The sequence below is a fragment of the Folsomia candida genome, unplaced genomic scaffold, assembly GCF_002217175.1.
Source record: "Folsomia candida strain VU population unplaced genomic scaffold, ASM221717v1 Fcan01_Sc005, whole genome shotgun sequence".
NCBI classification, from domain to species: Eukaryota; Metazoa; Arthropoda; class Collembola; order Entomobryomorpha; family Isotomidae; genus Folsomia; species Folsomia candida.
This window is the reverse complement of record NW_019091197.1, coordinates 3,841,866-3,858,603: the sequence shown is the minus strand read 5'-3', so window position 1 is coordinate 3,858,603 and position 16,738 is coordinate 3,841,866. Positions and strand designations below refer to the sequence as shown.

General features: G+C 38.1%; 3 protein-coding genes across 3 annotated transcripts; 2 read left to right on the top strand and 1 right to left on the bottom strand.

Annotated features, from left to right (window-relative positions):
- The first annotated feature begins 1,701 nt into the window (after nucleotides 1-1,701).
- Nucleotides 1,702-2,578, top strand: LOC118435551. Its single transcript, XM_035851752.1, has 3 exons — nucleotides 1,702-1,912; nucleotides 1,978-2,212; nucleotides 2,398-2,578. The coding sequence occupies exons 1-3, from the start codon at nucleotides 1,806-1,808 to the stop codon at nucleotides 2,530-2,532; spliced, it is 477 nt and encodes a 158-aa protein (XP_035707645.1). The 5' UTR covers nucleotides 1,702-1,805; the 3' UTR covers nucleotides 2,533-2,578.
- Nucleotides 2,579-6,552: 3,974 nt separating this feature from the next.
- On the bottom strand, nucleotides 6,553-8,314 carry LOC118435892. Its single transcript, XM_035852402.1, has 6 exons — nucleotides 8,282-8,314; nucleotides 8,015-8,046; nucleotides 7,833-7,915; nucleotides 7,675-7,745; nucleotides 7,316-7,536; nucleotides 6,553-7,238 (listed from the first exon to the last, which is right to left on the bottom strand). The coding sequence occupies exons 1-6, from the start codon at nucleotides 8,312-8,314 to the stop codon at nucleotides 6,785-6,787; spliced, it is 894 nt and encodes a 297-aa protein (XP_035708295.1). The 3' UTR covers nucleotides 6,553-6,784.
- Nucleotides 8,315-11,851: 3,537 nt separating this feature from the next.
- On the top strand, nucleotides 11,852-15,618 carry LOC110850348 (phenoloxidase 3). Its single transcript, XM_035851753.1, is given in 10 exon segments — nucleotides 11,852-11,949; nucleotides 12,045-12,073; nucleotides 12,504-12,991; nucleotides 13,530-13,985; nucleotides 14,056-14,235; nucleotides 14,302-14,430; nucleotides 14,545-14,763; nucleotides 14,819-14,954; nucleotides 15,020-15,147; nucleotides 15,150-15,618. Coding segments are annotated over 8 exon segments (2,049 nt in total). The 5' UTR covers nucleotides 11,852-11,949; nucleotides 12,045-12,073; nucleotides 12,504-12,511; the 3' UTR covers nucleotides 15,471-15,618.
- The last annotated feature ends 1,120 nt before the right edge of the window (nucleotides 15,619-16,738 follow it).

Genomic DNA, 16,738 nt, shown 5'->3' with positions numbered 1-16,738 from the left:
AGTATGGGATTTATTTATGTCAATATGTATATATGTACCATAAATCTACATTATAAGCTGGAAATGTCTGTTGGCAACGGAAGTGAAAGTAAATGTTCCGCAACGGAAGTGAAAGCAGAGAAAGTGAAGTTTCGAATGGCGCAAAAATTCAAAATAAATTAAATTCAATTCAAAATTGTGGTGGTTATCTGGGAGTGGTTGTCTGATGGTGCTTATCTGGGAGTGGTTGCCTGATGGTGCTTATCTGGGAGTGGTTGTCTGATGGTGCTTATCTGGGAGTGGTTGCCTGATGGTGCTTATCTGGGAGTGGTTGTCTGATGGTGCTTATCTGGGAGTGGTTGTCTGATGGTGGTTATCTGGGAGTGGTTGTCTTATGGTGGTTATCTGGGAGTGGTTGTCTTATGGTGGTTATCTGGGAGTGGTTGTCTTATGGTGGTTATCTGTGGGTGCTTATCTGGGAGTGGTTGTCTGATGGTGCTTATCTGGGAGTGGTTGCCTGATGGTGCTTATCTGGGAGTGGTTGTCTGATGGTGGTTATCTGGGAGTGGTTGTCTTATGGTGGTTATCTGGGAGTGGTTGTCTTATGGTGGTTATCTGGGAGTGGTTGTCTTATGGTGGTTATCTGTGGGTGCTTATCTGGGAGTGGTTGTCTGATGGTGCTTATCTGGGAGTGGTTGCCTGATGGTGCTTATCTGGGAGTGGTTGTCTGATGGTGGTTATCTGGGAGTGGTTGTCTTATGGTGGTTATCTGGGAGTGGTTGTCTTATGGTGGTTATCTGTGGGTGCTTATCTGGGAGTGGTTGTCTGATGGTGCTTATCTGGGAGTGGTTGCCTGATGGTGCTTATCTGGGAGTGGTTGTCTGATGGTGCTTATCTGGGAGTGGTTGTCTGATGGTGCATATCTGGGAGTGGTTGTCTGATGGAGCTTATCTGGGAGTGGTTGTCTGATGGAGCTTATCTGAGAGTGGTTGTCTGATGGTGCTTATCTGGGAGTGGTTGTCTAATAGTGGGTGGTTATTTCACTGCGAAGTGAAGTGGAAATTAGTTAGATTCAGAGTTTCGTCACTTCTGTGGAAGTGAAGTGGAAGTGAGTTCCTGGATCCAGAGTTTCGTCACTTCTGTGGAAGTGAAATGGAAGTGAGTTCATGGATCCAGAGTTTCGTCACTTCTACAAGCAACAATTCTGTACGAGTTTGTCACTCCACTGCGGAGTGGAGTGGGAGTCAGACAGGAGTACTCGGAATTTGTCACTCCACTTCGGAGTGGAGTAGAAGTGGGAGTCAGACACTCCACTGCGGAGTGGAGTGGAAATGGAGTGGGAGTCAGACACGAGCACACAAAAATTGTCACTCCACTGCGGAGTGGAGTGGAAGCGGAGTAGTAGTCAGACACGAGCACACGGAAATGTCACTCCACCACTTATCTTTTACTTCCGTTGCCGACAGATATTTCCAGCTCTTATTTTCGCTCGCCCGGCGGGAGACGGGCTTATACGCTAGTTAACACAGATTGCCAAACAACTATCAGTAATTAGTGAAATCAGTTAACCATAATTCTCAAAAAGACGCCATGACCATAAGCCAGCTTGATAACCCAGATATTTACAACGTGTAACTCCCTCAAACCAAACATTAAGTAAAATGTAATAACTACTTATGTATGTGTTAAGCACTTATCGCGATTTGTTTAATTACTCAACGTTTCATTTTGACTGAAATATGTAGCCTTCATTAATTATCGTCACATTCCTCTGTCAGCTTCCTACAATTCTACAGTTTTATTTGAGAAATAAAATATCTGTAAATATGAACAACGGTATTTTAAAACTCAAAGACAAGGAGAGAACCTTCTCCCGTGGAACCGTGAAGAAAGATGCTTTTCGTGGATTTGGTGGGGTCACACATCGCATCAGGTCCTTAAACTTAAGCAATGCAAAATTCTGGTAAATTTTATTAATGAAATATTTCCCTTTCCTAGGATGAAAGTTAATCGACGCATCGGTCTGACCCGTCTTGGCTTCTTGGGTCCCCACGAGGCAAATGGGTATTACGAGGTCACCATCGTAATTGAAACTGTTCCCGACTGGCGCATCGTTCTTGACCACAAAAAAATTGGTGTGTATGCCAAAAAAGGGGAAATGTTCTATATCGAGTTCGACGGGGTTTTCACCCTGGAGGCGAATAAGTACTACAGTATTGGCTTCATGTTGAATGTGAGTCGAAATATTTATGAAGTAGTGAAAGCTGCATAATTTGTGTAAACGGTTGTCCATTTGTCTGTCCGTCCGCTGGTCCTCCAACGTTCGAAACGACGAAACTTTTCTGTTTTTCTTTCTTTTAAATTCATTCGACATATTTGCGCAGTTTGTCATAATATGTATGATGTGTACTTATGTAGGGCCCAAAAACTGGAGTTTTGGAGCTGAAAAACTGGAGAAGCGTCATCCAAGTGGAGGATAATTCGACCGTGTTCTACTTTTTGCTTGGATCACGACAATTAGCAGAATTGAAATATGTCCTTCTTGATAAATAACACCAATGCTGTGACAGATAATGTTCCCAAACAATTTTAAACTAAATTATGCCCCACTCGGCATGCCAATTGTACTTCAATGTTTAACTTATTTAGTATTTATCAATGACCAGGGTACATTTCCGAGGAGATTTTGTATATCACACAATTCATCAAATTCACAAACTGTGCTTAAATAAGTCATCGGTAACAAACCTCATTCCTTCGTCTCATGCATGGAACATGCAGATTTATATTGTCACATTTCCTGAATCAAAATTGAAAAAATTGAAAACAGTAATGCGAGACAGATGCAGTGTAAAAGTTTATTTTCCTTATAACAGAAGTGTAAATATACAGGAAAGAATTATGGTACATAAATTAAACCCCATGCATATGTGTCCATTAAGTTATCTATTCAAGCCATGACCATAATCTCAAGGCCCACACATTTTGAGAGAGACTGGTCTCAGCAGGGCGAGGAGTTGATTAAATCCGGGCACCGTGAAGACGCGACTTCGGTCACCGCCCGCAATCGCGACAAGCTCAGCCCCGTCGTAATTTCCAATTCCTACCGCGTATGTTTTAATCCCACGCGCAATCGCGGCATTCGCTGCGGCAATCGTGGACGCACGGTTATTCGACATCCCGTCCGTCACAACTACCAAATTCTGCGAATAAATACAGATTTTTAAACTCACTCATCAGCCATTTATTTCAACTCACCTTGATAACGCCTCTGTCAATACTGGCAAGCAGACTGGCTCCATTTTCGATGGCCAGATCCGTCGCAGTCCCGCTTTGCAAGTGGATCGCGGCCTGCACAGCGGTCGCCGACTGGGACGGGGTGAGCGTATTGACCGGATGTACCACAGTTTGCACCTGGTTGGAAAATATGGTAAATCCTACCCGAGAATCTTCATTGTCGCGATAAGCGAGTGCTAATCCGGCCGAAAAGTCTTTGGCGATAATGTATTCAGGCAACGAAATGCTGCCTGATGAGTCGAGGACGACGAGCAAGTCGTTCGTCACGTAACACGGGACGGCCACGGTAGGTCTTGGATTCTGTCCAAGAATAAGCAACAATGCAAACTTATTTAAGAATGCGCTACAAAAATGTATCCAATATTATCAATACACTCACGATGAGTAAACCTACGAAGTAAACTTAGGAAATACTAATAAACTTTTTTGCTAAAAGTTTGAAAGTTGACAGAATTTACGGATATAAAATATTACCAAGACCTGCATGAATTGGCTTAGTTCTTTTCAGTTCGAATTTCGTAAAAATTTGTGTAATCATCCAAATTATCAGAGTTTTCACCTTGCAAATGAACCTGTGTTTCTGAGTTTCTGGCAAAGTCACGAATTTCGTCTGGTAAGAGAGAAGGACTTTGTTGGAGGCTGAATTGACAGGATGTCCCCGCAGCCAGCGTCTTCCCAACCCGGGTGGCATCTTCCCCCCGGTCGATGCCCATTTCCAAGATGACGAGCTGTAGGATCCATCCGTCCAATATATTTGGCCCTTCACTGGTGTGTACATAAAATTAAATTTTCCAACTTCCACCTTGTATTGAACTTAACAAAAAAAAGTGCATGTTACCTGCGCCAGCCGATGCAAGGAGATCGATCAAGTCGAGGTATTCATCCATTGATTCGATGGTGACGAGATCGCCAAAGTTGAGACGTTTACATGTGGCCGCTGCCTCACGCCATGTCACCTGTAATTTGGAAAGAATTTAAAATGTGTAACGTTTCTTTAATACATAAATTTATGTTCTTAATACCAGTGTGTTTACGATGTGATAATCCGTTTCTTCAAAGGCGAAAACTACAAAGAGCAAAATATATTATGAATTTTCCTAATTAAAAAGTATTAATCTCTAAGGTGTTAAAATATGTGTGTACAAATATATGTGGTTTAATGAGAAAATTTAACCTGAGATGCATGTAAACTGTGAAAAACTACTAAATTTGTATATAAAAAAACATTTTGTCTACTGGACAAAATAAAACGTACATATTCACCCTAAACGTTTTAAAGTTGATATGTACATATTTGTACTCACCTAAATCCGTAGATATGGCGAATAGCACCACCGCAGTAAATAATAAATTTGGTTTTTGCATTTTGAATTACAAATCCAGTTGGCAAAAAATGTATTAGTATATACGCAAAAGGTTTAAGATTAGTAAATAGTTGTTTCAAACAGCGCCGTGGTTTCTGTAGAAATTTTTTTTTTCTAAATATGCTTTTGTCAAAACAAAGCGGTGGCTGAACAGTTATGCTCAAAAATGAATGTTTTGCTAAGGAGAGTAACATTTCCTTTTATAGGAGTTCGTTTTGCGGAAATCAATTAATTGACACGATTTTATCCCGTAAAATCAAATTCTGTTAAATCCAATTCCGCCGAAATGAAATTTCTCCATGAAACTTGATTCATCTTGTCCAAGACCTACATACAAACATATTAGTAAGACTCATGGATGACGCAACGCAATTTTTTGCATGCATAAGTATGTAAATACAGAATTTAAGTTTCTTACGAAATATGTACATATAAGTGTTAAAGAAGTGATGATATGAATGACCAGTACCATTACATGATGTTCTTCTGAATGACATATATGTATATATATGTAGATATGTAAATAGTAAATATGTATCTAGAGCTGAACCAGCCCAACCGTTTCACAAACGCAGTTTCCATTATTTAGCGAAAGGCAGAGTGAGACTCGGATTCTGGTGGGTATCCACCACCACCGCTGACTGTCGTTGCCAGTGCCGTATGGTGGTCCGTCTCACTTCTCACTCTCTTCAAATTGTTTACCGGGATTATGAACCAACTCGTGTTGAGATGCTTTTCATCTCTTACACGAGTTGGTTCAGTTGATAAATCGTTGAGCTTAAGTTTTAAATTTGGGGCGAATTGGACAAACTAAATTTGCTTATCTTAAAAACTGATAAGCGCAGTGATAAGCCCGATAGCGTTTATTTTCGAGTGGATACTACCATTATATATTCAGATAAGCTTAAGTTTTAAATTTGGGGAGATTTGGACAAACTAAATTTGCTTATCTTAAAAACTGATAACTTCGTTGATAAGCCTCATAGCGTTAATTTTCGAATGCATATCATCATTATAAATTCAGAAAAGCTTAAGTTTTAAATTTGGGGCGATTTGAGGCTGTTTTAATAGCTTCTATGTAATTACCTTTATGTATATCATAAATACCTATACATTGTTACGGCTCCTGCCGTATAAGCCCCTCCCTCAGAAACTTTGACCCCAAAAAAGTCATGGTAGCGGTCATTTCGCAGCGGACAACAAAAGCGGAAAATGTGGCACTTCTGACGAAGAAAAATCTGGCATCAGGTTGTCAGCCGCGAAATGACCGCTAAGGTCACTTTTTTAACGATTTATATGTAGGTCGAAAAACCGCCAATTTTCGAATTTTGAAAGTCTTGATGCATCAAAATGTTCATATTCATGAGGGAAGTCAAATGTCAAATGCAAGTTGGTATCTACTTCTTTCTGTACCGAGTGTACATTGACCTTCTCATTTTTCCCAATTTTCTTCCCCAATTTTTGAAGGGGGTGTGGTTGAATATAATTCAAAAACAGCTATGCTATATTAATCCCCCCACCCAAAACTGAATTTGTAATTTTTTATGTGCAATTTGGTGAAATCGATGCGAAAAAGACTTGCACTTTTGGCTCATTTTGTACCTCTAATTTTACATAAGTACGTACATATACATGTTACATCGTCATCGTTTATCCATATGCATTTATTCATACGCATGTTTTTGCTTGAAGACTAGCAATTCCAGGAAACTTGATTACAGCGAGCATGCAGATACATAGTTAATATTTTCCAAGTAGATAAGCGATTCTTTATAATATTGCAATGCAATGATTGCATATTATTCTATTTTTTGTCGCATTTTCTGAGTCAAAATTTGAAACTCAACATATGATTAATTAAAGCAATTACTAATTTAGGTTAACGAAAATAGGCAACGACTTCACACATATTTCAAGTCAACAGTGCAGTTTATTGGAATACATAAACTTCTTCAATTACGTAATACAAAATTAGACGGTAAGTTAACTAAACTTAGGTAATGTTACACTCAGTCGTCAAATTTAATATCAGGAGGAAACAAAAAATATTTATATTCAATTTCTTTTACAAATACATTTAAACTACAACTTTCGATATCTTCAATGGATCTCAGACCACTTGAGCAGTACTACCATGATCAACACTATCCACTTTCCGTACCCAGTTCATCAACTGTTTTTTTTCCGATTCCAAGGGTGGCCAAGAACATGGTTCTACAAACTTTCACTTTTAACCCGGCCCGTATCGGTAAGTGATACACGAAGGTGACCTTTCTCTTCGAAGGGTGCTGGGTAGTTCGACACGCAACCTGGATGATATCCACCAAGCCCCTAACATACGATTGCTTTGCTTTCCAGTCCATACTTAGCCAAAAGTTATCAAACAATTCTTTTCTCACTTCTTCACTAAAGTGAATGCACTTCCGTATTTTACTCTTCGTGCAGGAAGTACAGACTGGACCGAGACGACGACCGGATTTTGGTGTCTTTTTAACTTGAACAATATTTGCTACTCCGGGTGACGTAGCTTCTACTTTGGAATATCCGACATATTCTATACCACGCATTCGTCTCCTACGATTTAATTCCTTCGTACTCCTGCAATTTATAAAATTTGTGAGGAATTTTTCTCAAAAATCATGAAATAATAAACAATACATGTAAATTGTATTTACTTAGCATCCTTATCATGCCTCGACATGTGATTTGCTAGCCCACTAGTAGTATAAAATTCTTTCTGACACACAAAGCAGATCTTGGTTAATTTTTTTTCGCCTTCGGCCAGTTGGATTAATTCTCCGAGGTCGTCGCTCTTCTGGAAAACTACTGTGTCGCTAAGTTCAGATTGATGTGAATCTTCAGAAGGTGGAGGTACATAGTCAGAGTCCGAGTCATTCTAAAATTACAACACAATATGATACAAAATATTTTAAAAATATGTACTTGAAACAAGGAAGGTGTATTTAATTAGTACGAACCACCAAATGAATTAACAACCTCGACCTCACTACTATACCTAATTTAAAAGACCAACCTCGCAGTTTTCGCCAGCATTTTTAGAACGTTTCACTGCTCTCCTTCGCCCTTGAACAACAACAGTTGACGCTGGAAATAACAACATAATAATTACTAATCGCCTAATAAGTTATATAAAGTTGTAACTTGTAACTTAAAACTTAAGTAGATCTTTACCGTTGTCACTCCACTGTTCAGGAAATAGTTCAATGTCCCCCAGGTCAAGGGGCAAAAGGGTTGGCCTACCTCCATCTTGATAACTACATTTTCCATACTAAACTTTTCATTAGTCCCACTCTCACGGTCAGTCCTATTGATAAGATTGCATGGCTTGAAGGTATCCACCTTTGTTTTCGTACTTTCTAGATGCGTTGACAACGACGAGAAGTGACTAAGAAACGAGGACAATTCCAATTTTAATTGCGCAGTGTTCCATCCCTCCTGTAAAATATTTATGTAAAATTGTCTAAGAAAATGTAAACAATTTAAGAGAAATTTTGTTAAGTATTTACTAAATTCATTTAAATAAATTACCGGATTCGTTATCAATAAAATGCTGGACAATTTGATAAGCCTGTGTGAACTGGCGATGCAATAATTTGACCTGACTGGTATATTATTCGAACCTCATTCAGACTAGGGATTGACAGTGCATTCATTGTCCTAAGCTGTGAGTCCACAGGCTGTGGATTCACACAGCCCTGAAAAGCTGCAGATTTACAGCTTTCAGGGTAGGAAAAGTTGTAATTTCACATGTTCGTAAAAATTGATTTCCACAGCTGTGATTTTCACTTCCGAACAGTCGGTTACTGATATAACACGATTGGATGTCATTGAATGGTAATCTTGAGTTATAATGCAAAGTTTTATGTGTACTACAATATTGTGTGCGAAGATTTAGAGAGTTCATTCGAAAAATCATTTTTAGTTCCGGCTACTCCCTTTTCGAGTGAGAGCGGTCAAGTTGTGACGAATTTACACATTATTTATACAAGGATTTCAAGAAGTCGCCTTTGTAATTGTATGGTCTCGCCTTGTATGTACATATATATACAAGTCAGTGGGTTTCCCCTTTCATTCCAATTTAAATACATTGGGAGTGTGGTCAATCGGTGTCAAATTCACACGTGTGAACCAGTGTAAATGAATTCTATTTTATATACGTCTTTATTCCCTGAGGTAGCACGTAAGAGTCTGCACGATTTAATGGACATATCTGGAGATTATGCAGATATGTGCACACCACACGACCAGATATATGCATAAACTAACAAAGTAACATGCCTCATCATGTGTCTATGTAGAATGTCGTAGGAATTATGTTTGAGTTTGAAAGTTGAAACTTTGATAAGCAAAATATCTCAGCTTGAAGGAGAGGGGATTACGAACCTGCGGTCCAAAGTCCGTTCGGATTGGTCCCAACGGATTTGGATGACATTTTTATGGTATCTCAACATTCGTGTGAGCTATCTCGTTTGACCCTAACTATTAATACACTAGGTAAAAACCACACCCGAAGTGGGTGTGGTTTGGAATATGCAAAAATTTCATAAGAAATGTGCTCAGGGAATTTCACCCGATACCTTGGTCTGATTTAGCTGTGTGCATTCCCGTGCAGTTCGTTCCCACTGTTTCCATTAGGGAGAGCCCAATGGGAAACAGTGTTGGGAAAAGGGGAAGGATTCCCCATCACTTTTCTCTAATACGAACCCATTGATTCATATTCGAAATTTAGCATGAAAACTTCATTTCATCATATATGATATCGGGAAACAGTATCCAGTATGAAAATATACTATACGAAAAGCAACAAAATTTCCTTTGGATATTTTAAAATAAATCCCGGAACAACAACGAAATATCAAATATTACAAATTGAATGAGTTTATTTATAAAATAATCCCATTAATAAATTTTATACTGCTCTTAATTGTCCCCTTCCAAGTTAAAATTCTCCCCCACTCTCGTTTCCGAGCCTTTAGTGTTCCGGTGACGTGACACAATTTCTACCCAGACGACTGAAGGCGATTCATCTTCTTTCTAGCATCCCTACGAATATTATGAAGATTTTTTTTCGAAAATTAACCACTACAGTATTTGGTTTTAAGCCTAGTATCCAAGTGAGAGATTTCACAGAAGTGAAATTCGAGTGAAATTTTTTCATTCATGCGAAATTCCACACGAGTTAAACAACGGTGAAAGGGAGAATTCCACTCCAATTTCATCTCGGCGTATTCAGGTCAAAGTGTGATGAAAATGTCTCAAAGTGGACTTACTGTCCGCGAAAATCATATTTATTATTCAAAAAATCACCAACAGTTATTAAATTCCAAATTAATATTCATTTCGTTTTGTACCATAAAATCTACAACTTTTTCAAAATTCTCAAAATCCAGTAAGTAATCAGTCAAAGTTTATTTTGTATCAAGTGTATTTAATGTAATTTGAAATAGAGGAATAATTTTGCTGGCAGCTGCATCAATATTGATCAAGAAACCATTTATAAATATTATAAATAGAAAATAAAGTCAAAACTTTTTCTTCAAATTTTCACCAAATACTCGTGCAAGCATATTATTTAATTATTGTAAATATTGTTGGTACAAATAAACTCAATCAGCAGGGGCGAATTGCAAAAAAATTGAACCTCGCGGCATGACTTTTCACGACAATTTCATTTCATTCGCGTGGAATAATACTCCGTTTCATGACTTTTTCACTCGCAATTCTGTGAAAATTTCACGCGCGTAAAATTCCACCACTTTTTCATCGCTGACCTGGATACGTTCGAGTGAAATTCCGGTGGAATTTTCACAGAAGTCGATTTCACGCGTGAAAAGCTCACTTGGATACTTAGCTTTAGGCCGAACGTGTCCGTTGTGAAATATAAAAACAAACAAAAACAATATTTTTTGGTTAATTACTTATGCTTGTTTCAAATTTCAAAATCATAAAGATGATTAATATACTAAATAACATATTCTACCACCTTACCCTTTAATCCTTTGAATCGGATAGGGTTCGATACCCTTCCGAATGTTATCGCGAAAACCTGGATACAGCTTTCCAGTCAATAATGAGTTAGTAATTTGTCGCCGAAGGTCAAGTAAAAGAAAAGAACCTTCTGTATGATGAGCGCCGCATGTGTCATTAATAAATAGAATTTCTTGAATTGAACAAATATGTATATATATCCTATTTTTTGGTCGCTACATTTTTTTGAATTTTTCAGAAAAATAAAAATTTTCTAAAAACTAAATTTAAAAATTTTGTAATCTATGAAGTCACATTTGGATGCGACTTCACTGCAGAATCACAGCTCTGGAAACTAAATTCTGTCGAGCTATGAATTCAGTTTCTCCTATCTTGAAAGCTGTGAATCTGCAGCCGAACACCGTGACATTACACAGACGATGTTGATTTCATTCAACTCAAAAAGATTTGTGAAGCTTCATCATCTTAGGGACCGTGCGTAAAGTACTTTATAAAATTCGACGATATATACATATGCATTTTGTTGAATTTTTATCCTGAAAAATGTGTCATGTTACAATAAGTATTGGATGGACAAGATGTTCCTCAAATCAATTACATACTTTAGGAAGGGTCCATAGATAAGTAAAACTAAAGGTGCATGTATGTATGTAAGTAAGATAAATGCACACATTTCGCAGGCTCATCACTTTAGCATGATATACAAACTTACATATATGCATGCATACAACTTTATTTCCAGCAAATTTGTACTGTGTCTGCTCTTACTTATCGGATATTCAAATTAATTGCAATTTGCTTAATGAATATGATTGTAGCGATGCCGTGATGGATGAACAGGATGCATGTGAGCTTTTTGAAACTCTGCAAAATTTATAATTAATCGACAAAATGTATTTATTAAAGTTCAACCAATTCAAGATGCACAATATTTTTCTTCGTTAGTGGTATAAAAAGAAGGACACAGGAGGTATCCTCAGTTGAGCATTTAAGTTGAGACTTTTAATTCAGACGAACTTTGCTTAATTTTTTTATAAATAATTTCTAAATAAATTTCAGGACTCTTAGGTATTTTTTCTATTGTTTTTGTGGACAATAATTGTGCACAAAAACTAAACTGTTTTAATTTGCAACTCGTATTTTACCCTTTGCTTTACAGAAATCAATTTGGAAGATTGCAAGATGCACGGTTTTTTGGTCTCGGCTCTCTTGGCCATTTTACGATGCGCCCAGATACCCTATCATGATGGGGGGGGGGGCGTGGTCCAGATCCAGGTCTGCACGGTCCCACACAACTCGAGTAAGTTCCATATCATCATAAAATTATGCTTAATTGAGCCGTGTCCAATTCCACGAATAAGTAATTTTGGCTAATTTTCACCTATTATTTCACAGTTGTTTCGAGCAGTATGGAGGAATAAGAGGTAAATACGCATTTAATGATAAAATCCATTATTCTTGATATATTTTTCCAAATTTTAAAATATTATTTCAAATTTTTCAAGCATCTCTTTGCATTTTTACCACGTCAAAACTTGACCCAGTTTCCAGCTCCACATCCACAAACATGAAAACAATTTTTTTGAATTTCCAAAAACTAACCAATATTTTTTTTCCAAAAATGTTTGTTACAAATTTCTACGTCTTTTTCTACGCATGTGTTGATAATAAGATTAGGCAGATAGCATTAAAAATATTAACAAAAAAAATAAACTTTTCCTTCGTCTTTCCACTAAAATTCCGTACACATCCAATTTAAAATCTAAAATAGTATTTTAATTTTTTTTTAAATTTCAAAATATCATTCTAGAATTCAAAAGATTAAAATATGTATTTTAAAATGAAAATTTACAGGAAACAGCATGGCCGACATCACAAATACCAACCGAGAACGGTATTATCATCTCTTCACTCCGAAGCCATACGGACCCACGCCCATGTTAGTCGTCAACCAGCTGTATAAATGCTGGAATGAGCAGTACAATACCGCATTTGACAGCATCACGTCGAAAATCGGCCCCACTCAAATGTTCGCCTCTTTCCATGGACCTCACGCCAAAGCCGTGGGCGAATTGGCTGGCATTCTGATCGAGAATATTGATATGGAAGACCCCTCGAACATGCAAGCGATCGAATTTTTCGACTACATCCGAAGACGAGGCGACATCCATCCACAACTTTTTGTGAGCGCGTTGCCCATGGCGCTCGTGTCGACGCGGTCAAGTCTGATCGGAGAACCGACACCACCCCTCGTGGAAATGTTTCCTTCTAGATTTCTGCCACGTGTGGTGGAAGGACCAGAAATTAAACTATCAGCGCAGTCAGGGCGAGGAACTAATAAGGTAAGAAATTTAACAAGTCGTGTTTTAATAAAATTTAGTAAAATTAAGACGCGGGGATTTAGTTTGCAAATCAAAGATTCGCTTACAAATTTCAAATTTCCGTTTAAAATTTGCATAATTTTCGGTCACAACTCATCAAGTTGCGTAGTTTACAATGACAATGACGTACAATATATTCATTTAAACAACAATTTTAATTGTGAAAGTCAATTAGACAACTCACGCAGGCCTTAGTAACTTTGTAAAATCCGTAAACTGAAGAATCTTTACAAATTTTTACAAACTTTTACAATATTTGCAACGAAAGTTATCTTACAAATTTTGCAAAGTCACCCGGATCAAGCACGTCTCGTAAAGCTTTGTAAAATTATTCTACATAATTTACGGATTTTACATAGTTACAAAAAACTGAATGAATTGCCTCAATATTTTTTTTCACATTATAGCCTCTAATTCTAAGTTTAACCGATATGTTAAATTATTTAGTACTGAATTTTTTATTTTATGATTAATTTTCAAATGTATTTTATGTTTACAGACCTGCATCAAAGTCGACCAACATTGGGGGTCGACCAAGACGAATGGGATTGAAAACCGGCTTTGGTACTTCAGAGAAGATCTCCAACTCAATTCGCACCATTGGAATTGGCATCAATTTCACCCCACCCACTCCCCCAGCCCGATCCCCCGACGGGGAGAACTCTTCTACTTTTTCCACCACGACCTCATGGCGCGTTACGCCTCGGAACGGATGGCCAACGGATTTACCGACTACTTCGTCGAGGGGATCAAGCCCATCGTGGATTACGAGTTGAAACAGGGATATGACGCCAACCTGAGGGACGGAGTGTCCTATTTAAACTGGGTCAATCGGGTCAACTCAACGTTTTTGAATAAAACTTCCCTTTCATCAAAATTATTTTCCAAGCTGAAACAGCAGGAGATTATTTGGAATCACATTTACCAAATCACGCAAACGGACAAAGTTCTGGATGTAAATAAACAATTCATAATGTGATACCTTTGTTAGTTATAGATACATAAATAATTGTCACACTTTTTAGGGTAGTAACGATACGGTTCCCCTCATGCCAAAACCGGATGGAATTAACACGATCGGGGAATTATTCGAATCGTCCCAATGGTCAATCAACAGCTATTTCTATTCGGATGACGGATGGCATAATAATGCACATGACATTTTGGGAAAGGTCTTAGTGGAAAAAGACCAATCCCTAAAGAAAGTATGTTGAGTATTTTGACTTTCGTATGATTTTCTTATGGAAATTGTGAAATCCTTTATTTGCAAGGAATATGGAGTGTTATCCGATGTTGCCACCGCAGTTCGCGACATTTACTTCTATCGGATCCATAATGAAGTGAACAATATGTTCATGCGTTATAAACACAAGATTCTGAATCCGTACGAATTATCGCAGGTGAAATAAATATTTTTTAAATACAAATTTAAAATTTCAATCCAAATTTAATTTGTATTTATTTTATTCATTGCAACATATTTTAAGTTTGATGCGAAATTTATGAAACTTTAGGGCGACCATCCTTACATCGTCACTAATCCTAAGTCTATCCAAGTTCGAGACGAGCGTGGTCATCTCGTCAATAATTTGACCACTTTCTGGAACAATCGCGACATGGTGCTCAACGGAGGGCTGGACATTCTGCCCAAGCCTGGAGATACGGATCCATTATTTTTGTATGTATGCCTAAAGCATCTTGACCACCAAGAGTTCACCTATATCATTGAATTGGTAAGAAATACGAAATAATTTGAAAAAATATGACCTAAATGTGCTATTCTTTCAGGAAAACCAAGATGAGAAAGATCGCAGCGTTTTTGTCCGGCTTTACATGGCTCCGACATACAACCCGGATCGAGAAAGGTTCAATTTAACAGAACAATACCCGCTCTTCTTTGCCATGGATGCCTTCCCGATCATGCGTACGTGCATATTTTAGACCCCACGTATTTCAAAATTTCCTAATAAATTGTTTATTGGCCTCTAGTTAGCCCTGGAGCCAACACAATTCACCGAAAGTCGGCCGACTCAACGGTTACCAATCCCTGGTTTACATTGACGTCCGAACTTCCACCCACTGCTTCACTGGAAATTTTGGAAAAACGTGTCCATGCGGGTACCCCCACCACCTTCTCCTTCCCAAGGGCTCCGATGACAATTTGGGCGTCTACGACCTCGTCGCCATGGTGACGGATGGGTCCGACTACAATGGGCAACCAACCGACCTCTGCGCCTCATCTTACATGCACTGCTCCAGGCTGGACGGTAACCTCGAGTATCCGGACACTCGACCGATGGGTTGGCCATTCGACAGACGACCAAGCGACGAGCTGAGCCAGGCTTATTTGGACAGGTTGGTTCAACAAGTGCCAAACATGGCGAAGACAACCGTGACGATTGTGCATAACGATGTAGAACCGAAAGAACATGTCATCTAGATGAGTTGGAAGGAAGGAAAGTGTGTTAATAATTGGCTATATTTATTATCATTTAATCAATTGGCGAAATTATGAAAAATATTTATTGGTTGAAAACTTTGAATTATACAACGGCGTGACTTCTGGAGACGAATAAATAATTTTTGATCTGGTCATAATTAAAAAAATTGTTGTTTTAAGGAGTTAATTTCAAGATGTATTCTTAGTCAAGGCTATTTCATGATGGTATGCAGAGTGACCTCGAACCCATATTTTCATGCAAGATCAATTGTGAAATATGCACATACATTTATTTCGTAAATATTTTTCATTCACTCAAACAATTTATCTATTTATCCCTTGTTATTCTGTAATGCGAGGGCACAATCAATGAGGAAATTCACTCAAGCCTTGGTAACATTGTAAAATTTATAAATTCTTCAAACTTACCAAGTTTCACAAAATTTTATGAGCATTTCGAAGGAAAATTAGCTTGTACCTATGTACATATCGGTTTCATTGTCACATGAAAATGGCGTCATAATGCATACAGTAGTAGAACTGTAGGTGTTTTTTCGCCAAAGATTTCTCGCCCGCTTTATTTCTTATGGGAGAAGCCACGGATTTCTCACCCACTTTATTTCTTATGGGAGAAGCCACGGATTTCTCGCCCACTCTATTTCTTATGGGAAAAAAAGACGGGTCCTCATCACACACTTCTTATGAGGAAAAAGAGGGCTCCTCGTCACATATTTTCCTTACGGGAAAAAATACGGGTTCTCGCCACCATACATTGCCTTATGAGGGAAAAAGACGGTTAGGGCTTCTCGCCACAAGGCCTTTATAGCATGGGTATGTATTGCAAGGATATGTTGTCTGCTTATAGTAACCAAAGTCTCAGATGTATTTTCATGTGTCGAAAAATATTGGCGGGACAACTCAAATTACCCCAAGTATCTCAAAATGCCCCAATTGTCTCAAGTTACCCCTCTATGCCATAAATTACCCCTGGTGTCTCAAATCACCCCAAATGACTAAAATTATCCCAAATCTCAAATTACCCGAACAACGTATTTCCTATGGGAAAAAATCTGCCAGATGGGTGTACATGGGTTGACAAGAAATGATGGCGGGACATTTGAGACTTTAGGTCTCAATTTATGTTCTCCCAAATTATCCAAGTGTGTCAATTTACCCCCAAATGTCTCATGTTATCCCATTTGTCTCAATTTATTCAAGTATCCCAATTTATCCAAATACCTCAATTTACCCCAATTAAATATTTCAAA